The 22,634-nt window shown below is 40.4% G+C and overlaps 1 protein-coding gene across 1 annotated transcript in view; it reads right to left on the bottom strand.

Moving 5' to 3' along the window:
* LOC132892059 (cilia- and flagella-associated protein 91-like) overlaps nt 1-22,634 on the bottom strand; it is a 64,564-nt gene that overhangs the window by 4,414 nt on the left and 37,516 nt on the right. The window contains exons 8-15 of the mRNA XM_060930418.1: nt 22,047-22,229; nt 19,312-19,442; nt 11,196-11,309; nt 10,532-10,603; nt 8,480-8,630; nt 5,932-6,149; nt 2,910-3,058; nt 1,377-1,468 (exon numbers count right to left, since the gene is read on the bottom strand). Of these exons, the coding sequence (XP_060786401.1) occupies nt 1,377-1,468; nt 2,910-3,058; nt 5,932-6,149; nt 8,480-8,630; nt 10,532-10,603; nt 11,196-11,309; nt 19,312-19,442; nt 22,047-22,229 (1,110 nt within the window). The remainder of the gene's footprint in view (nt 1-1,376; nt 1,469-2,909; nt 3,059-5,931; nt 6,150-8,479; nt 8,631-10,531; nt 10,604-11,195; nt 11,310-19,311; nt 19,443-22,046; nt 22,230-22,634) is intronic.

Here is a 22,634-nt window from a genome sequence, read left to right on the forward strand (position 1 = left end):
TCTTAGCGCTTTTGAGGAACACAATCTGCAGTGCAGTGTGTTGTTACTGACCATGACAATTACACCATATTAACAGCACTTTTTTTTTTGCTAAATAAATTGCACATAGTTCAAAATGCAAACAAAATCATCCTTTCAATTTTTTCCTCTAATGGTTGTATCAGAAGCTTTGCCAATATACAGTGGTGCTTGAATGTTTGTGAACCCTTTAGAATTTTCTATATTTCTGCATAAATATGACCTAAAACATCATCAGATTTTCACACAAGTCCTAAAAGTAGATAAAGAGAACCCAGTTAAACAAATTATACAAAAATATTATATTTGGTCATTTATTTATTGAGAAAAATGAGCCAATATTACAAATCTGTGAGTGGCAAAAGTATGTGAACCTTTGCTTTCAGTATCTGGTGCAGCAATAACTGCAACTAAACATTTCCGCTAACTGTTGATCAGTCCTGCACACTAGCTTGGAGGAATTTTAGCCCATTCCTCTGTACAGAACAGCTTCAACTCTGGGATGTTGGTGGATTTCCTCCAACAGCAGTGGCTTTCTCCTTGCAACCCTGCCATGCGCACCATTGTTGTTCAGTGTTCTCCTGATGGTGGACTCATGAACATTAACATTAGCCAATGTGAGAGAGGCCTTCAGTTGCTTAGAAGTTACTCTGGGGTCCTTTGTGACCTCGCCGACTATTACACACCTTGCTCTTGGAGTGATCTTTATTGGTCGACCACTCCTGGGGAGGGTAACAATGGTCTTGAATTTCCTCCATTTGTACACAATCTGTCTGACTCTGGATTGGTGGAGTCCAAACTCTTTAGAGATGGTTTTATAACCTTTTCCAGCCTGATGAGCATCAACAACGGTTTTTCTGAGGTCTTCAGAAATCTCTTTTGTTCGTGCCATGATACACTTCCACAAACATGTGTTGTGAAGATCAGACTTTGATAGATCCCTGTTCTTTAAATAAAACAGGGTGCCCACTCACACCTGATTGTCATCCCATTGATTGAAAACACCTGACTCTAATTTCACCTTCAAATTAACTGCTAATCCTAGAGGTTCACATACTTTTGCCACTCACAGATATGTAATATTGGATCATTTTCCTCAATAAATAAATGACCAAGTATAATATTTTTGTCTCATTTGTTTCAGTGCGTTCTCTTTATCTACTTTTAGGACTTGTGGGAAAATCTGATGATGTTTTAGGTCATATTTATGCAGAAATATAGAAAATTCTAAAGGGTTCACAAACTTTTAAGCGCCACTGTAAACATATTTCTCTATAGTTCAGCCTGGACTTGCTTTTCTTTCATGTTGTGCTTGAATAATAACAGACATGTCTCTTACTCTGGGAGAAATAACCCACCTCTGTCACGGGCAATGCCCTTGTTTACTTCAGGAATGAGGAAGCTGTGGACAAGTTGAGCTACAATCTCCTCTGACTGCATATTGTTTCTCCTGTGAACACACACACACACACACACACACACACACACACACACACAAAGAAAAGGAACAGTATGGGCATCAAAAATAATGTACAATGTTCAATATAACAAAAAACAAGTGTTCAGTATAACAAAAAATAAAGAAATCTGTTGTTTAGGAAAACTGAGATGTAAGTCTTAATATTCAAAGTACACTGAGAATAATCTATAAAACATTTTATACTGATATGACACTTAAAATGCTCAAATAGAACTGAACAGTGGAGAATTTATTATATTCAGAACCTGGAATATAAATTGTTGTTAGGATTTTTTTTCTAAATCACTTTCTATATTGCAGAATTCCAGCACTGTAACCTTATCTGAGACCTTATCACATAAAGACAAAATGGTTTCCCTAAAACTCTGTAAAATCTCTGTATTTTTCCTTAAACATAGACGGCCTTTCGATTTCATAAAACCGGTGAAATTTAGTTCCGTCTGAAATGTGGTGATTGTGATATCTGTTTATTTCTGTAATATCTCACAAAATATCAGGCCATTCTGTGGCTGGGAAGTTATTTAATTTGAGGGGATTAAAGCAAATAATGTGCATGAAATCGCTCGCTTCGTGCAGTCAAGCAGACAGAGGAAGTCCGTGTGCGCATGCGCAGGTTTACCTTCTTCTTCTTTTGGGTTTTACAGCAGCTGGCATCCACAGTGTTGCATTACTGCCATCTACAGGTTTACCTTTGAGCGTGCACTGACAGTTCCATCATTCTGTCGCTAAACGAACAGCTGATCACACCGAGGTGCTCGCTGAGCGCCGATATTTATTAGTTTGGTCCTGCGTTTCCTTTCCTTTGTATAGAACATAACGTCTTTTCTTCTCACTTTCTGTTACTGTAGTCGGTCTTTCACGTTTCATTCGCACACTCATGTCCTCTATTTTTCTCTCCGGTTTCAAATTTGTATCCCACAATGCCTTGCGTGAACGGGGAAAGCCCACCACGTGACGCATGACGTAGGTGCTACATAATGGTAGATGAAAGTACATTAAGCACTCAAGGTTATTTTTTATTTTATCCTAAAGGACCAGTCATTTATTTCAGATTGTCAAAGCCACTTACTGCCCAACAGAAGTGTAATGAGTGCTTTATGCCTGATAGCCACTTTCAGAGCATCTTCTACTCACGCTACATTGCCTCACTATGACCCTCAACACACCCATGGATACAAAACATCACTGGGGCTTTGAAGTAAATATCATTTTCACAATCAACATCCAAGGCAACATCATCTCCACAAAATATATTCAATATACAGTATAACATTCACCACGAGCGCCTCCAATATAACAACACTGCCCCATTTACACGATGCTACACATTAAACTCTTGGAGTACATGTAGCATAAACTGGCCTGAAGCTTAGCATTAAGGAAACAGTAGCGTGACCCTTCTGTTGCTTACGTTTCCTCCATGGCATAGGTGATGTTGTTGAGCTCCTCTGCCATGTGGTGGATCTCTTTTCTGGCCTGAGCCTCGGCGGTTTGATCGATGCTAACCAGGATCACATCTTCCAGGTATAGATCTACTGTGGCCTGGTGCACCTTCATCACCTGAGAGCACACAGTACAATAACAATACAGACATTGCACTTACAGCTGTATGCAGAAACATAATATTTTTGTTCAGTTGAAGAAAAGTTAGTAATATTTTAAGAAATGTGAGAAAATGTTACTATAAGCCACTGTACCAAATTTTAAGTTTTACTGAAAATTTGTTACTGGGAAAAAACAAACAAACATTTGAAGCAACTCAGGGTAGGGTTTTCCAGAAAATCTGAAGTAGCTGGCTAAAAAAGGTAGTAGGCGGGTCGGGAATTTACACCAAAGGCACACTAATGCTAGAGAGGTCAATGTACATGCCTTCTGGTGCATTCTCAGCTAATAAATTGCTAACCATTTCCCTGCAAAATACTTGCAAAATGTGTATGAAATTTCTTTCCAGATGTGTGTGTGTGTGTGTGTGTGTGTGGGGGGGGGGGGGGGGCGTTCTCAGTTACCCTCTGTAGTACACTGCCTGGCTCTGTAACATAACTACACATGCTACGGTGTGGTCATGTGGTCCAGCTCAGCCAATCAGAGTGCGATCAACAAAAATGGCGTCACTTCTGGTTGTGACCCGAATCGAAGACAATTTCGTGGTAAAATTATTGGATTTGCAGCAAATTATGGGCTGCGGAGACAATAGAAATCGCTTGAACATTGAAAGGCAAGTTTTTTTTTTTCTGGGATCGAGTAGCTGCCGCAGACCATCTGTGTAGGCGGAGAACACCGCCAGTTGCTGATGCTTGTGGACATCTCTGTCAGTGATCTGTTTGTATGAAAGTTGAGGATTGTCCACAAAATGGTATAAAAATCACACGTGTGACATTTTGTGAAAATCAGACAATGAGATAGGACATCTATTGTACTTAGTCAGTTTGATGAAAATTGTGTGGCTCATATAATCAAGACAGACTGATGCATCAAAGTGTCACAAAATCAAAAATTTTACAAAAACAGCTTAAGATGTATAAATAGAGAGAATAAAATGGTCAAAGAATTTTGACTCTAGGCCACGCCATTATTGAGATACCTGTGAAAACATAAATATCTTTGTTATAGTGCTATCTTTTGACCGTTTGCTCCAAGGCTTTGTACGGTCCTTCTATATGAGGTCATTAATCTCCCTACCAATATTCATGTCAACTGGACGTTCACAGTGGAAACTACAAACTTCTAAATTGTGATTGGCTGCTGGCAGCCACATTAAGTTATAAACGTGATATTTTGAGAAAAGTAAGGTAATGTCAATATGAGCCACTGTACCAAATTTGAAGTTTTTCTAACAATATGTCACTGAAAAAATGCAATTTTTATTTACAGTGCCTTCAATGATCTATTTGTACAAAACTTGGGGATCATCCACAGAATGCCATACAGAGCGCAGGTGTGAAATTTTGTGCAAATCAAATCATGTGTTGATGTTATTTTGGTTGCTATCACATTCAAGGTGGGAAAAAAAATCTGACATGATTTATCTTGGTTCATTTTTTAACATCACAAAACGCTGCAAACTTTAATGGTATCTAGACTTTTATACCCACTGTGTCTCCATGGCAGTGAACCTCAGTAAAAGGAAAGCATAAATTAACACGACAAATATCTGACACCCTTGTGAGTCGTTAAATGAAGATGACTAAGTCCGGGACAGCTCAGCTTTTAACTGTATGCAGAAACATATTTTAGTTGAAAGATTGTGCAATATTAATGCAAATAGTATTCTTGTGCAATGGATAAAGGAATTCCTTACAGATCGACCACAAAGAGTGGTGTTCAGTGGCATCACTTCTGAAACTGTAATCTTAAATACGGGGGCGCCTCAAGGCTGTGTACTTTCACCTGTTTTGTTTTCCTTGTATACTAATGAAATGCAAATTATGAACTCTACTTGTCACTTGTATAAGTATGCTGATGATATGGTTGTGGTGGGTTTAATGCAGGCAGGGAATACAGCCAACCAATCTGCATATTTTAACTGCATTGAGGAGCTTACTACTTGGTGCAATGATAGTGCTCTTTTTATTAATGAGGGAAAAACTAAAGAGATGGTGATAATGAAACAGAAAAATGCCTGCCATGAACTCGTACCTGTTGTAATCAACGGCCAACATGTAGAGGAGGTCGAGGACTTCAAATATTTAGGAACATATTTTGATTCCACCTTGAGTTTTACTAAAAATACTGAGTATATTTTTTAAAAAGGCAATGCAGCGCCTATATCTACTTAGAAAGCTGAATTCCTATGGGGTCAGCAAGAATGTTTTGGAGACTGTGTACAGGAGTTTGGTTGAGAGCGTGTTGACATTTGATGTGTATACTTGGTTTGGAAACCTGGGGGCTAAGAACAGAAACAAACTATCCAGGATCGTGAACATGGGCAGTAAAATTGTTGGCAAAGGGCAGAAACCATTAGCAGATATATATGCCACATATGTAAGACGTAAGGCCCAGCATATTGTGTCTGATTCAGTGCATCCTCTGTTTAGAGAATTCAGGAAACTGCCATCAGGAAGGAGGTACACAGCTGCTATAGTAACCAAGAATATATATAAAAAGTCATTCATACCAAGTGCAATATCACTGCTTAATTCCCAATAGTCCATGTGAAATATCTGTGCACTTACTCTAGATATTTGGGTCTATCTAACATTTAGACTATTGCTGCTGCTGGTAATGTGTTGTATGTATCAAGATGAATGTGATATATGTTGTATTTTGTTGTTTATTTATTGTGTATGTATTGTGTTTCTTGTTGTTTATTTATTGTATTTTTAAAACCCACCTGTGGAGCCAAAGACAAATTTCCACTTTTGTGGACAAATAAAGTTATTATTAATATTATTATTAAATGCAGAAGTGTGATTAAGGAGAGGAAATGTGTTCACCTGTCTAAAGATCTCGTCTTCCTCTCTCCGTCTCCGTTCTTCCACCTGTCTCCACCCACTCTCTTTAGCCTCACGAAGGCGGCGGTCTCTTTCAGCCAGCAGAATGAAAGCATGGATCCTTCTTTCTTCCTGGAGGCGAATCAGCTCCTTTGACAGGAAGTCCAGCATGTCGCCAATCACTGCCCCTGAAAGGCCATCCACATCGACTTCTGAGAGCTCTGAGAGAGAGAGAGAGAGAGAGAGAGAGAGGCAGAAAAATAAAACAAGGCATTAACTGCAAGTCACATACATGGAAAAAAATTAATGACATAATTATTATATTCTGTTAGATTCTTAAATCTAATTACAGTAGTTGGAAGGTTGATTAATTTTCTAAACATCAGTTCTGAAAATAGTTTACAGGTTTATTTTAATGCATAATATGTTATTTCTATAACAGCTCATTTACAAGGACTTGTATGGCAGATGCTCCACATAAAGTCTAATAATAAACAGATTAAAAATGTGATGATATTTAAATAATAATATATAATAATAATATTTATTTATTTATTTATTTATTTATTTTTTGAGCACATTCCATGTAAATCTCAATGCTCTTACAAAATAGAAATAACATATGTAAAAAACCCCATAATTTTAAAATACATATTCACTGTGTCTAAAAATGTCAATCAACAATGTCGAATGGTTATCTTTGATTAAATAACTAAGTTTTTAGCTTTTTCTTGAAAATTTCACAGGAGAGTGCTTCACGTATCTCCAATGGAATAGCATTCCACAGTCTGGGAGCACAAGTAGAGAATGCTCGTGCTCCGTAGCTGTTGGTCTTGAATTGAAACAAAGAAAAATATGGTTGTCAAGATGGAACATTTATGGAAGAAGTCCGGGTTGTCAAAGTTTTGTAACGATCAGTAAGTTTTCCGCCATGGGAAAGTCTTCAGAACAGAAGATGTTGAGCGTTGTGTCTTTTTATGTCTTAATAACTATAAGGGAAAGAAAAAATAGCCTCAGTGAGGCTGAAGCTCATACCGGCCACTGTTGTTGTGTGTGAATTTGAAATCTGATCAATCCTGTAGGAGGAGTAGCAATTTTTGTGAAATTGCATACCCTGTGTAGCCGCATACATGGCAGGTGGCGCCACCTGGTGAACAATTCTTGTTGGAATATGTCGTTAGAGTCTTCTGGGTGAGTTTCAGTGAAAACGTCCCAGCAGTTTATGAACAGTAGTGTTTGATGTGACGAGTCACCCAAAATTTTCAAATGCCCTTAAATGTTAAATATGACGGTGGCATGACTGTCTTGACATCTTTTATACAAACCAACCTGGGGAACAGTCTGTATGAGTTTGATCAAAATCTGATCACTCCTGTAGGAGGAGGAGTGATTTTTCGTGAAATTGCACGTGATCCCTCTGTAGCCTCATCCATGGCAGGTGGCGCCACCTGGTGAACAATTCTTGTTGGTATACATCTTTAGAGTCTTTTGGGTGAGTTTCAGTGAAAATGTCCCAGCAGTTTATGAAGAGTAGTGGATTCCTACAAGTACCTCGGGCTGTGGCTGGACAGCAAGCTGGACTGGACTTACAACACCAACCACCTGTACAGGAAGGGACAGAGCAGGCTGTACTTCCTGAGGAGGCTGCGGTCCTTTAACATCTGCAGGAAACTCCTGTGGATGTTCGATCAGTCCGTGGTTGCAAGTGTCCTGTTTTACACCGTGGTGCGCTGGGGGGGGGGGGGGCAGCACATCCAAGAAGGACACATCCAGGCTGGACAAACTGATCAGGCGAGCCGGCTCTGTGGTCAGCATGAAGCTGGACTCTCTAGTGATGGTGGCAGAGAAGACGACTATGGACAAAATACTGAACATCATGGACGATGCCAGTCACCCTCTGCACACCGTCATCAGCAACCAGAGGAGCCTGTTCAGTGACAGAATGCTCCTTCCCAAGTGCAGGACGAACAGACTCAAAAACTCCTTTGTCCCTCACGCCATCAGACTGTACAACTCCTCTCTGGGGGGGAGGAGGGGTAACAGGAGGACAGAGGACGGGAAGGAGCAGCAGCCTAGCCTGACAATAAGCAATACTGGACAATGTGCAATATAATATGCAATACCTCTTCCGTTGGCCCTTTTTTCCCTCCCCCTCTTCCCCATATCTTATTCTTTTTTATATTTGTATATGCAAATACCTAATTTAATTTATCTTGAAGTTTTTTCTCTATTTCTATTCTCTGTTTATCCTGTAATGATGCTATTGGGATTTTAATTTCCCTGAGGGAACCCGCCCAAAGGGATCAGTAAAGTTCTATCTAATCTAATCTTAAGTAGATCACACATTAACCTTGGGGGAAAAAATAGAGATTCTTCTAATCTGCCTTTTTAAAATTAATTATTTCAATCTGTTTCAAATGGAATTGTATTTTTCAGTCTTTTATGACTGTCGACTTAATTTTCTTACCTTAAGATCCTTGTAAAGAATTTAGAGCAGGAGTGCTTGACTCATAGTGAAAGTATTGAATGAACCGGCTGTTTATCTTCTTACTTTTCATGGCTCTCTCTTGCTCTTTCTCTCTCCGCAGGGCCAGTGTGACCTCTTTATCTGCTCTCTGTAGTTCTTGCTCCTCCAGCTGCAGGGCATGGGTGGTGCGCAGCTCCTGGATCAGCTCCAGCTGCTTTTCTGCACCTTCCAGCATCTGGAACACACCAGATAGTACATCAGTGAACAACTACACAGATTCAGAATTAACAAACAGTTGACATGTACAGTATATCCATCCATCCATCCATCCATCCATTGTCTAGACTGCTTATCTGCCACTGTGCCACCAACAGTACAGTGGGGCAAAAAAGTATTTAGTCAGCCACCAATTGTGCAAGTTCTCCCACTTAAAAAGATGAGAGAGGCCTGTAATTTTCATCACAGGTACACTTCAACTATGAGAGACAGAATGGGGGGAAAGAATTCAGGAAATCACACTGTAGGATTTTTAATGAATTAATTGGTAAATTCCTCGGTAAAATAAGTATTTGGTCACCTACAAACAAGCAAGATTTCTGGCTCTCACAGACCTGTAACAACTTCTTTAAGAGGCTCCTCTGTCCTCCACTCGTTACCTGTATTAATGACACCTGTTTGAACTGGTTATCAGTATAAAAGACACCTGTCCACAACCTCAAACAGTCACACTCCAAACTCCACTATGGCCAAGACCAAAGAGCTGTCAAAGGACACCAGAAACAAAATTGTAGACCTGCACCAGGCTGGGAAGACTGAATCTGCAGTAGGCAAACAGCTTGGTGTGAAGAAATCAACTGTGGGAGCAATTATTAGAAAATGGAAGACATACAAGGCCACTGATAATCTCCCTCGATCTGGGGCTCCACGCAAGATCTCACCCCATGGGGTCAAAATGATCACAAGAATGTTGAGCAAAAATCCCAGAACCACACGGGGGGACCTAGTGAATGACCTGCAGAGAGCTGGGACCAAAGTAACAAAGGCTACCATCAGTAATACACTATGCTGCCAGGGACTCAAATCCTGCAGTGCCAGACGTGTCCCCCTGCTTAAGCCAGTACATGTCCAGGCCCGTCTGAAGTTTGCTAGAGAGCATTTGGATGATCCAGAAGAGGATTAGGAGAATGTCATATGGTCAGATGAAACCAAAATAGAACTTTTTGGTAAAAACTCAACTTGTCGTGTTTGGAGGAGAAAGAATGCAGAGTTGCATCCAAAGAACACCATACCTACTGTGAAGCATAGGGGTGGAAACATCATGCTTTGGGGCTGTTTTTCTGCAAAGGGACCAGGACGACTGATCCATGTAAAGGAAAGGATGAATGGGGCCATGTATCGTGAGATTTTGAGTGAAAACCTGCTTCCATCAGCAAGGGCACTGAAGATGAAACGTGGCTGGGTCTTTCAGCATGACAATGATCCCAAACACACCGCCCGGGCAACGAAGGAGTGGCTTCGTAAGAAGCATTTCAAGGTCCTGGAGTGGCCTAGCCAGTCTCCAGATCTCAACCCCATAGAAAATCTTTGGAGGGAGTTGAAATTCCGTGTTGCCCAGCGACAGCCCCAAACCATCACTGCTCTAGAGGAGATCTGCATGGAGGAATGGGCCAAAATACCAGCAACAGTGTGTGAAAACCTTGTGAAGACTTACAGAAAATGTTTGACCTCTGTCATTGCCAACAAAGGGTATATAACAAAGTATTGAGATGAACTTTTGTTATTGACCAAATACTTATTTTCCACCATAATTTGCAAATAAATTCTTTAAAAATCAGACAATGTGATTTTCTGGATTTTTTTTTTCTCATTCTGTCTCTCATAGTTGAAGTGTACCTATGATGAAAATTACAGGCCTCTCTCATCTTTTTAAGTGGGAGAACTTGCACAATTGGTGACTGACTAAATACTTTTTTGCCCCACTGTATATACACTGCAGGAAATATAAGCTGAACAGTTGTTTAAATGTCATGTCCAGAACTTTTACGAGTCAATAAAGATTCATGACTTATAAATGTCAATATAAAAGTCACACGTAGGTTAGATAAAGATTTCTTTCATCTACTCTTCTCTGTGTACCTGGTTCTGGATGGATCTGCCTCTGAGCAGCTTCTGTAGGAAAATGACAGCAAGCTCCTTTTCCTCTTCTCCCTGCAAAATGTACAGTATTTTCCACATAGCATCATGCTTTTTACATGACAATATTTCATTCATATACAAAAACTGCCATTTTGTTATTAATAATTTTTTTAAATGGGCTTTTTGCTGTCAGGAACTGCTTTAGATGTAAAATATTCACACACCCCTCACGACACATTTATTTTACAAACAAGTGATTTAAAACCGTGACACATTATTTAAATGTGTGTAATAATATTTATTAGAGTGAGGGAGTTTCTAAAAATTTCTTTACTTTTCATCTATGGAGCCCGTTTTTTTAAATTTAAATTGACAGATGGCAAATGACATAATTTATAGGCATAATATCTTGAATAATAATTGTGATTTGTTATGTTTTTTTTAAATCCAGGACCCCTTGCTATGCTTCACAGACCCCAATTTCAGAACCGTGGTTCTCGAGAACACCACTGTTATCTAGTGTGGGATCTGCCATGGGAACTATGTGGCCAGTCTTTGTAAAAATAAGAGTCTTGTTTGTACAGGTAGCGGTTTACCAATTCAGTGCCAAGAAAATCAGTAAGGATAGTGAGTGTTTTCACAGCTACAGCTGTGAGCAGGTTACCTCAGGAGGCGCGTCCACCACAGGTGTCGGGGGACGAGGGACTGGTTTCTCCACCCTGTAAAGGAAGCGTAGAGGCTTCTTTTCCTCCACCTGAAACTTCTTGTCTATCAATGCCTGCAGCAAATGTAGTGAATGACATTACTGTCTGCACTCTGTAAGCTCAAATAGACCATCTGTGCAGTTTATGCCTGAATGTTATGCTGATATTCTCTTAACTGGTAGTGGGGTGGACAAAGTAGTGAAAATTTATACTGAAACACAACATACACCATGTATCAAAAGTATTACCAAAAGCCAAAAGAATTAATGGAGTAAGAGTTAAAAAAAGCAAAGAAAGAAATTGCCACTTTTAAATGTCCTAAAGTATTAAAAAGCAAATATTTTTAACTTACGAAAGTAATTAAATATTTTATTCTGACATGAATAAAATATTTAATTACTTTCGTAAGTTAAAAATATTTGCTTTTTAATACTTTAGGACATTTAAAAGTGGCAATTTCTTTCTTTGCTTTTTTTTTTAACTTTGTTCTATTTGTTTTATTACTTTGTTCTAAGAATATGACTTTTGCCTGAAAACATCAATCAATCTTTGTAAGTTTGCTTATGCATGTGCATATGCATGACTAATGCTTCATAGTTTGTTAATGAATTAATTAGACGTAAAATATCCTGTAATTCATCAATACTGCTAATTAGCATCAACTAGAAATTCATTTGTTGCCTAGTCATTTATGTTAGCAACTGGAATTGAAGCTAGTCTAACATGGCATTAGCAAAGAAAACAGGCCAATAGAGCTAATTAATGTTGGAAAATTAGCTAAACATAACTCTCCTTACAAAAAAGTTGTTTATTCAAGTGTGCTTCTAGTATACTGCTTTTAAACTAAAAACAAGAGAGTATGCTTTCAGTTTACTTTTTATTTACTTATCAGAGATATACTTAATAAAGTTATACATAAGTATAACTTTATTAAATATATAAGGCTTATACTGAAAAGTATATAGAAAAGTCTAAGTATATTAAACTTTTGATCAAGATATACTTAACAAAAGTGTAATAAAGTATTAAAATATTTGTGCCTTATGTTTAAGTGGACTTGCCCTATAGTTGTGCTTCATCATTGTTGACTCTTAGGTATGTCTGTGGTTCCATATAATTTTTTTTTTTTAATTTCTCCTGAGTGGGATAATTAAATTTATTTATTTATTTATTTATTTATTTATTTTTCTTTAGAGCTTGGATGTCAATTTCAGTCGTCATTGCCATGTTTTTATACTTTGGCATTTAATATAATGTTGCTTTAAATTTTGATTTTTAAAGAAAATGAATATATTCTTAATCCTGAGTATCTGCTGTTATTTTGTGAATTCTTACTTTTATAACTTCATTGTAACTTAAGGTACAAAACACTTAAGTTGTCTACTGGTAGTGTGCATGAGGTGAGGGTTAGGGCTAGAAAACTAACAGTACACCTAGAAGGGTAATTGCAGTAAACCTCTTCAAAACTAAAAAAAGTGGACTAGATGTATATAACCAGTAACTAACAGTATATTTCCAGTATACTATAAAGTATACTTTAGTAAACTAAAAAGTGGACTAGAAGTATAAAATAAGTAAACTCATAGTATATTTCCAGTAATACTAAGTATGCTTTTGTAAACTAAAGAGTGGACTACAAGTATAGAACTAGTAAAATAAAAACATGTGTTCTATTCCCTTCTAGTGGGTTTCATTCATTTGGTTCAATAGCATGCAATATTGTTAGCATATCACTTATCCTATGTGTATTATGTCACTCTACCCAATGGAGAATGAGCATTGAATATGGTTTATGATATTGCATGGTTCAATATTCAAGACAACATGTCATACGTCGGAGCTGATGTGACTATCCAATGGCAAAACTTTTCTGCTGCACATGTGCAGAATCATTTCTTTGTCCACCGGGAGAGGGAGAAGACGAGGCTAATCCAGTGCTAGGATTAAGCACTAAATAAATAAACTGAAAACTGAAACTGAAGATGCGCTGAACACCCGAAACACTACCAAAACTTCATTAGATATTCTTCACGCATATTTACAAGAGAAAAACATACCAATGGACATAAAAAAACTGGAAAAGAGATACACTGGAGACGTAAAACTTCCGTGCTAGCGAGTGACTGTGACAATTTATAAACAAACATGGTTTGCTTCATTAAGTGAAAGACTTTGAGAGAATTTTGACAAGCTCAACGCTAGCGAAAACAAGTGAGACTTGCCCTAAATGTGTAAGAGGGTATATAGATGGCTCAGAGATGATTTTTAAGTGCACACAAGACAGGATTGCGGCGATTTCTCTATCAAAACGCTGGTTGACATGGACGCTAATGCTGGGCAGAAGTGCAACTTGCAGCAGTGACCGCACAAAAAGTAAACAAACCGCCATAACAACAACAAACGCGAGGAGATACTTCTTTACGTTGATGATTCTCCTGTCCGGTGACGTACACACGCATCCGGGCCCACAAGTGACCAACAACAGGACAAAATCTACAGTGGCTCAAGGATCATACGAGAATGCTGACTTTGATTGCCTGAGATCAAAGGGTTTGAACTTTGTCCACCTGAATGCTCGTAGCCTGCTCCCGAAGCTGGACGAATTGAGGGTATTCTCGGCCAACACGAAGGTAGCAGTCATCGGTATCACAGAGACATGGTTGGACGATTTCGTCACCGATTCCGAGTTGGAAATCACGGGCTACCTGATTGTTCGTCGCGATCGGAACCACAATGGTGGTGGAGTCTGCATGTACATCCACGGTGACATCGCGTTCAATCCTAGATGTGACATCAGTGACAATCTAGAGATTGTGTGGACGGAACTGTATATCCCCAAGACGAAGCCTATCCTGGTGGGTGTGTGTTACAGACCGCCAAAACAACTGGAATTCTTTAACTGTCTTCAAAGATCCTGTATGGATTGTGATAACTTCTCCAGTTGTGAGTGTATTTTGCTTGGTGATTTTAATGTTGACTGTACTCAAATTAAGGATAGAACGAATGTCTTATGTCAAGATCTTCAACATTTTATGTCCTTGTTTAGTATGTCTCAACTCATCACCAATCCTACTCGTATCACTAAGACTACATCTACAATACTTGACCTTATCATTGTGTCTGACCCAATCAAAATCAAAAACAGCGGTGTTTTAAATTTTTGTGTGAGTGACCACATGCTAGTGTATTGTACTCGTAAAATCAGAAAGGTACCTGTTAACCAGCATAACTGTGTTAAGGTGAGATCACATAAAAACTATTCAAAAGAAGTTTTAGAATATAAACTTCAAGAAGTTAACTGGCAAGATGTTTATGATTGTGACTCGGTGTGTAATGCCTGGTGTATCTTTAAATGTAAATTCCTGTCTATTGTTGATGCTATTGCTCCGCTGAAAAATGTACGTGTCAAGCCTAACACTGTGCCCTGGATGACTGGTGAGATCATACATCTCATCAGCGAACGGAATCTTGCCTTCCGTAAATTTAAGACAAGTAAAGACCATAGTTTTTATGATAAATATGTTTATCTTCGTAACCAGGTGCATCAAAAGAAAAAGGTGGCTAAATCAGAGTACATCAATAACAAGATCAACGAATACAAACAGCAACCGAAGAAACTGTGGCAAATACTTAAAGGTCTTGGTACAACTTCTCAAAGTAAAACTAAGCCTGGTAATATTGGTCTAAATATAGACAATGAAATCTGTTTTGACAAACAAAAGGTGTCAGACAAGTTCAATATTTTTTTTACCACTGTATCTTCTAGTCTTGTGAATAAACTCCCTCCTTGTACTGGGATATTCGGTCTGTCATATATCCATCAGTTCTACAGTTCCTTTAATCTGCAGGGTTAACAGTTTCCGCTTAGCCGAGGTCACGGAGGAAGAAGTATGCAGGATTTTGTCCAATCTAAATTCGAGCAAGGCAACTGGATTGGATCAATTATCTCCCAAGTTTCTTAAAGATGGTGCCAAGCTCATTGCGTCTCCCCTTGCACATATTGTAAATTTGTCCCTCACTTCTGGTATTATTCCGGATGATCTTAAATTAGCAAGGGTGACGCCTATCCATAAAAAGAACAGCAAATTAGAACCCGGCAACTACCGACCAGTCTCTATTCTGAGCACCATCTCAAAATTATTTGAGAGGATAGTCTACAATCAACTAGATCTATATCTCTCCAACCACAAACTCCTATTTGAGTTTCAATCCGGTTTTCGGACATCATATTCAACTGACACCTGCTTGGTACATCTTACAGACTTTATCAAGTTGGAACAGGACAAAGGCAATTATGTAGGTATGGTGCTCCTTGACCTGCAGAAAGCCTTTGATACAGTTAACCATCAAATACTTCTACATAAATTAGAAGCAATCGGTCTTCATAGATCTGCCATCAACTGGTTTAATTCCTACTTGAGTGAGTGCCAACAAGTTGTGGAAATAGGTGGCACAATGTCAAGGGCTTCTAAAATTACTTGTGGAGTGCCACAAGGGTCAATATTAGGCCCTTTACTTTTCCTCATCTATGTCAACGACATTTCCTCAGCTGTTAAATGTAAACTTCTGCTTTATGCAGATGACTCAGCAATAATTGTACCAGGCAGCAATCCAGAGGAAATTCAACATAGATTATCAAGGGAGTTAGAGTCAATCAGGGAATGGCTGATTGACAATAAGCTCTCCTTACATCTTGGCAAAACGGAGTCAATTCTCTTTGGATCTAAGAGAAAACTCAACAAAATTAGTTCCATTCAGGTGCAATGTGGGCGGCACGGTGGTGTAGTGGTTAGCGCTGTCGCCTCACAGCAAGAAGGTCCTGGGTTCGAGCCCCGGGGCCGGCGAGGGCCTTTCTGTGTGGAGTTTGCATGTTCTCCCCGTGTCCGCGTGGGTTTCCTCCGGGTGCTCCGGTTTCCCCCACAGTCCAAAGACATGCAGGTTAGGTTAACTGGTGACTCTAAATTGAGCGTAGGTGTGAATGTGAGTGTGAATGGTTGTCTGTGTCTATGTGTCAGCCCTGTGATGACCTGGCGACTTGTCCAGGGTGTACCCCGCCTTTTGCCCGTAGTCAGCTGGGATAGGCTCCAGCTTGTCTGCAACCCTGTAGAAGGATAAAGCGGCTAGAGATAATGAGATGAGGTGCAATGTGCTGGCAGTACTTTGACATGTCAATCCAGTGTTAAGTATTTGGGGGTCGAATTGGACCAATCCCTGGATGGGGAATGCATTGTGGATAAAATAGTTAAGAAATCCAATGCTAAATTAAAGTTTCTGTATAGACAGACTAAAAATGTCAACCTTGAAACTAAAAAGCTGCTTGTGTCAGCCTTAATCCAAAGTCACTATGACTATGCCAGTGCATCATGGTATTCTGGATTAACCAAGAAGCATAGGTCTCGGTTACAGATTTCTCAGAACAAAATCATTAGAAACCTTTTGAATGCACCGTCAAGGAGCCATGTTGGAGCTGATGAATTTTGCCTGGTTAGGATGTTGCCGGTGGAACTTCGTATTAAACAACTTAAATTAAATTTAGTACATAAAATTGTCAATGGAAACGCCCCTTCTTATCTTTCTCAGTCCCTTACCCGTAATATTCACGGCATTGGTACAAGATCCAACACCTCTTCTCTCCATGTTCCTCATGTCAAATCTTTTGGTAATACCTCTTTTTTTTATACCGGTACTTTAGCCTGGAATGAGCTTCCATCTCATATTCAATGTACATAAAGCAGGTCTCTCTTCAAGTTGCTAGTCAAACAGTTTTTATTCAGTGAACTTATTAACCAGGAACACAGTCCTTATGTATATTACTAGTCATTTTGATTTTATACTCTTTATTTTGTTTAATTTATTTTAACAATTTGTATAATATTCTATTTTCATTTTTAGTCACTTGTTACATGCTAGTCACTTGACCCAAGGACCACAATGGAAACAAGCGCTGTGCGCTTTATTGTGTTATCCTGGTATGATTATGTTAATATTTTATATATTTATTTATGTAAAATTTTTACATGTTTATACCGAATCAATCAATCAATCAATCAATCAATCAATCAATCAATTGGCTGCCAGGTCACTCTGTTGTGTGTAGCTGTTGATGTTGATTTTAAAAGTAACTCAGTAAATTACACAGGGAAATGAATACTGAAGACTGAGTGAAAAATACTGTGGTGAGCGTGCAGTGTGGAAGAAGAGTCTGAAGACAGAAATCTTAGTTTTTCAGTCGTTAACCTGTGCTACTTGGGCTCGATAGCACTGGCTTGACTGTGCTAACATTGGCCTTCGCTAACACTACTGCTGAACGCTTCACCAGCTGGAAGGTGAGAATGCTGATATGAAGAGAGTGTATTAATAATAATAATAATAATAATAATAATAGGCTTTTTTCATGGTCTATCAGATATATTCCATTCAGCTACTCGTCTTCAACTTGTTCAGTATCATGCGAGCTGAATGGAATATATCTGATAGACCACTCAACACCAGTCAGTATTATTTAAATGTCACTCAGATCTGTGATGTATTTCATCTGAAAAATGAGAGTTTTTCAACACGAGAAGATAAACTTCATATCTTTAAGTCAACGTGTGATTTTCTTTTTATTATATTGACAAATTCACAAACAAAAAGTACCCAAATTTATCAAAACAATTCATTGATTTCCTCATGAGTGACATATAGAGATTTATTTCACGGTTTTGGATCTTCATGTCCTGGATGGAGCTCGGATGAAAAGTACGAGTGGCGTATTTCCCAGTAAAACACTTGTGTCCATATATGAAATTACATTAAATCTCATCTCATCTCATTATCTCTAGCCGCTTTATCCTTCTACAGGGTCGCAGGCAAGCTGGAGCCTATCCCAGCTGACTACGGGCGAAAGGCAGGGTACACCCTGAACAAGTCGCCAGGTCATCACAGGGCTGACACATATGGCCCTTTTCCACTACCCTTTTTCAGCTCGCTTCAGCTCACTTCAGCCCGACACGGCTCGCGTTTCGACTACCAAAAAACAGCATGACTCAGCTCGCTTCAGCCCTGCTTAGCCCCTAAAACTTGCACCGTTTTGGAGTGGGGCTGAAGCGAGCCAAACCGTGCCGAGTGAGGCTGGGGGCGTGAACAGACACTCCCCTGTGCACTGATTGGTGAGGAGGAGTGTCCTCACATGCCCACACACGCCCCGCGAGCACGCTGGGCTCTGTAAACACCGTAAACCCGGAAGAAGGAGAATTACGAATTACGAGAATTATGAAGCCTTATGCGCCTCGCCTCATCTATACGTTCTTGCCAGTATCTGTTGGCGTTGTCGGTGACAACAAGCCACAGCACCAAGACCAGCAACACTAACGACTCCATGTCCTCCATGTTTATTGTTTACTATTCGGGTCGTGAGACTACCGCTTAAAAGATCACTGATGTCACTGTTTGCGCTGCTTAATGACATCACGTAACGTCCACCCACTTTCGCTAACTCCACCCAATGTGTCCACCCACTTCCAGCCAGCACGGTTCAGCACGGTTGTAGTCGAAATGCAACTCCAACAGCCCCGCTCAGCCCGACTCAGCCCAACTCAGCACGGCACGGCTCAGACCAACTCAGCCGCGTTTGTAGTGGAAAAGCGGCAACAGACACAGACAACCATTCACACTCACATTCACACCTACGGTCAATTTAGAGTCACCAGTTAACCTAACCTGCATGTCTTTGGACTGTGGGGGAAACTGGAGCACCCGGAGGAAACCCACGCGGACACGGGGAGAACATGCAAACTCCACACAGAAAGGCCCTCGCCGGCCGCGGGGCTCGAACCCGGACCTTCTTCCTGTGAGGCGACAGCGCTAACCACTACACCACCATGCCGCCCATTACATTAAATATATAATATATTAAATTGCAATAAAAATTTGTTCTGCAGACTTGAGAGAATGTCACCTCGGAACAGTGAGAAGACGCGAGTTATTAACCACACTGAATGAGAATATAGCTATCAGAAGGTCAGTTCCATTTGAAAAGCATGCTGTTTGTCTTCTCTCACCCAATATAAAGACCCTGATTACGTGTTTTCTTACCTGGTGAATCTTCATTATCTCAATTTCTCTGCGGTCTGAGCGACTGATGAAACCTTTGTTCTTTGGCATTGGGGTTTTTGTTTGTAGCTCCAGGACCGAAAGTGGAAGACTTGCCTCCAGCTCCAACAGACCTTTACAAACACAAACAGCAGGAGATACATTTGGAGATATGCTTAGAGGAACATCTTTGTAACAATATAGTCCCAAACATTAAAAGTAGCACATTTTATAGACCATGTGAAATTAATTTGTAACTTTATAGAAACTAATGAATTTAAATCACCAAGTGAACGCTGATGGACGTTTTTTTTGTCTTCTCATCTGTGGATTGCAATAGAATATTGTCTTGTGTATGGATTAAAACTTAAAGAAATAAATGGTGCACATCAATCTGCACAGAAAAATATAGAATTTATGTGAAGTTAACCACTAGCCTCAGCAGAAATCGTGAACCCCAACCAGAGAATAACAGATAGTGCAATGTGAATTGATGGTATGAGGCACACAGTTAAAGAGTGACTGAGTGGGCCGAACATCAGAAAAACACAATGGCCCTCAATCTAGTGTAGAAACTAGCGCACATTTGAAATCATTGAACAACAGGATTCACGTGTGATTCATGAAACATTTGTATCTCTTCAATGACAGTGTAAGAATGATCGGGTGCTGATAAACATGGTGGCTGAAAAACATCGCCGTCTAAATAAACACGCCCCTAAATATTCTGTTTAGAGGCCACGCCTCTACATTTTACAACATGTAGAGGTGTAATACGACCAAGAAGAGAAACTTCCCCGCCCTCAAAATAGAAACTCTGGAGCAGGAGAGAGGGCAGAAAGAGAGGAGAGTGGGGTAGGAGAGAGGGCATAACAGAAAGAGGAGAGAGGGGTAGGAGAGAGGGCAGAAAGAGAGGAGAGTGGGGTAGGAGAGAGGGCAGAAAGAGAGGAGAGTGGGGTAGGAGAGAGGGCAGAACAGAAAGAGGAGAGAGGGGTAGGAGAGAGGGCAGAAAGAGAGGAGAGTGGGGTAGGAGAGAGGGCAGAAAGAGAGGAGAGTGGGGTAGGAGAGAGGGCAGAACAGAAAGAGGGGAGAGGGCAGAAAGAGAGGAGAGAGGGGTAGGAGAGAGGGCAGAAAGGGAGGAGAGTGAGGTAGTAGAGAGGGCAGAAAGGGAGGAGAGTGGGGTAGGAGAGAGGGCAGAACAGAAAGAGAGGAGAGTGGGGTAGGAGAGAGGGCATAACAGAAAGAGGAGAGAGGGGTAGGAGAGAGGGCAGAAAGAGAGGAGAGTGGGGTAGGAGAGAGGGCAGAAAGAGAGGAGAGTGGGGTAGGAGAGAGGGCAGAACAGAAAGAGGGGAGAGGGCAGAAAGAGAGGAGAGAAGGGTAGGAGAGAGGGCAGAAAGGGAGGAGAGTGAGGTAGTAGAGAGGGCAGAAAGGGAGGAGAGTGGGGTAGGAGAGAGGGCAGAAAGAGAGGAGAGTGGGGTAGGAGAGAGGGCAGAAAGAGAGGAGAGTGGGGTAGGAGAGAGGGCAGAACAGAAAGAGAGGAGAGTGGGGTAGGAGAGAGGGCATAACAGAAAGAGGAGAGAGGGGTAGGAGAGAGGGCAGAAAGAGAGGAGAGTGGGGTAGGAGAGAGGGCAGAAAGAGAGGAGAGTGGGGTAGGAGAGAGGGCATAACAGAAAGAGAGGAGAGTGGGGTAGGAGAGAGGGCATAACAGAAAGAGGAGAGAGGGGTAGGATAGAGGGCAGAAAGAGAGGAGAGTGGGGTAGGAGAGAGGGCAGAACAGAAAGAGGGGAGAGGGCAGAAAGAGAGGAGAGAAGGGTAGGAGAGAGGGCAGAAAGGGAGGAGAGTGAGGTAGTAGAGAGGGCAGAAAGGGAGGAGAGTGAGGTAGGAGAGAGGGCAGAACAGAAAGAGGGGAGAGGGCAAAAGAGAGGAGAGAGGGGTAGGAGAGAGGGCAGAAAGGGAGGAGAGTGAGGTAGGAGAGATGGCAGAACAGAAAGAGGAGAGGGGACAAGAGAGGGCAGAACAGAAAGAGAGGAGAGAGGGCAGAAAGAGTGGAGCAGAAAAATGGCAGGAAGAGAGCAGAGAGAAAAAGAAGACTAAGACAAACTAAAATAATTCATTAAAACTAAAATAAAATTACTTTTCATTATAATGTGTGCAAGAATCATCATCAAGACAAGATCTCGGCAAAAAATTAATGCATGATGAAAATAAATCCTGTGACATTGCAGAAGGTTGTTGAAAGAATCCCACAGAGAATGCGTGCCATAATCAAAGCTAAAGGCGGTCCAACAAAATATTACTGTGTGGGACTTTTTTGGCAGGACAGTGTATAAAAAATTGTTAGTGTTCATAAAATTGCTGTTGTATAAGATGAATAAACAACTTTGTGACATGCTGTAATAGAAAAATAATTAGGTTTGGGGTGATATGAGTAACATCAGGCTGCATTACACCTCCCTGTCACTGATTATTTTCCAAAAACAGCATGCTCCAAAATGATTTATTCCTGACTGAAACATAAAAATGTTTCAAAAATGTTTTACAAGATAAAAATGCAGGTATTAAATTTTCTTTTTACCCCCTAAATCAACCCTGTTCAGGGTTTTCAGGGTTCAGGGTCATCAATTTTAATTGATGACCCTGTTAGACAATAATATGCCCTGTAATGTAAAATGTGAACACATTTAAAAAAGAACACATGGATATGAAGGGATTAGGTGGATCAATGACGCACTACAGACCTTGGTAGGTATCGAGGAAGTGGCTCTTGACAGCATCACCTTGTGCGTGTCGATCAGGGAAGAGTCCATGGTGGGAGAGTGGAGCGTACATCTGAGAGGTGTAATCCAAATGCTCATTAATAATATCTGGTCTCATCCACTTCCCTTCCAATGTCTTCCTCTTTGCTATGAGTTTCCGTAAAGCTGTGAGACAGAGCAATTTAAGGATTAACAACACATTACAAACTTCTACTTTGCTTTCATTTAATTGTAATGTAAATGCATGCAGTTATTTTCAGCAATACTTATACTACTTAATTGTGTGGAAGCTGAGCCTATAGCCAATATCTCATCTCATCTCATTATCTCTAGCCGCTTTATCCTTCTACAGGGTCGCAGGCAAGCTGGAGCCTATCCCAGCTGACTACGGGCAAAAGGCGGGGTACACCCTGGACAAGTCGTCAGGTCATCACAGGGCTGACACATAGGCCCTGTCCACACGGCAACGGATTCAGGTGAATCTGATAAAATTGTTTATCGTTTCGGCCTGGTGTCCACACGGCACCGGCGTTTTGGGTGCCCCAAAACGAAATCTTTTGAGAACGGGTT

Source organism: Neoarius graeffei, chromosome 9 (genome assembly GCF_027579695.1).
Source record: "Neoarius graeffei isolate fNeoGra1 chromosome 9, fNeoGra1.pri, whole genome shotgun sequence".
NCBI lineage: Eukaryota > Metazoa > Chordata > Actinopteri > Siluriformes > Ariidae > Neoarius > Neoarius graeffei.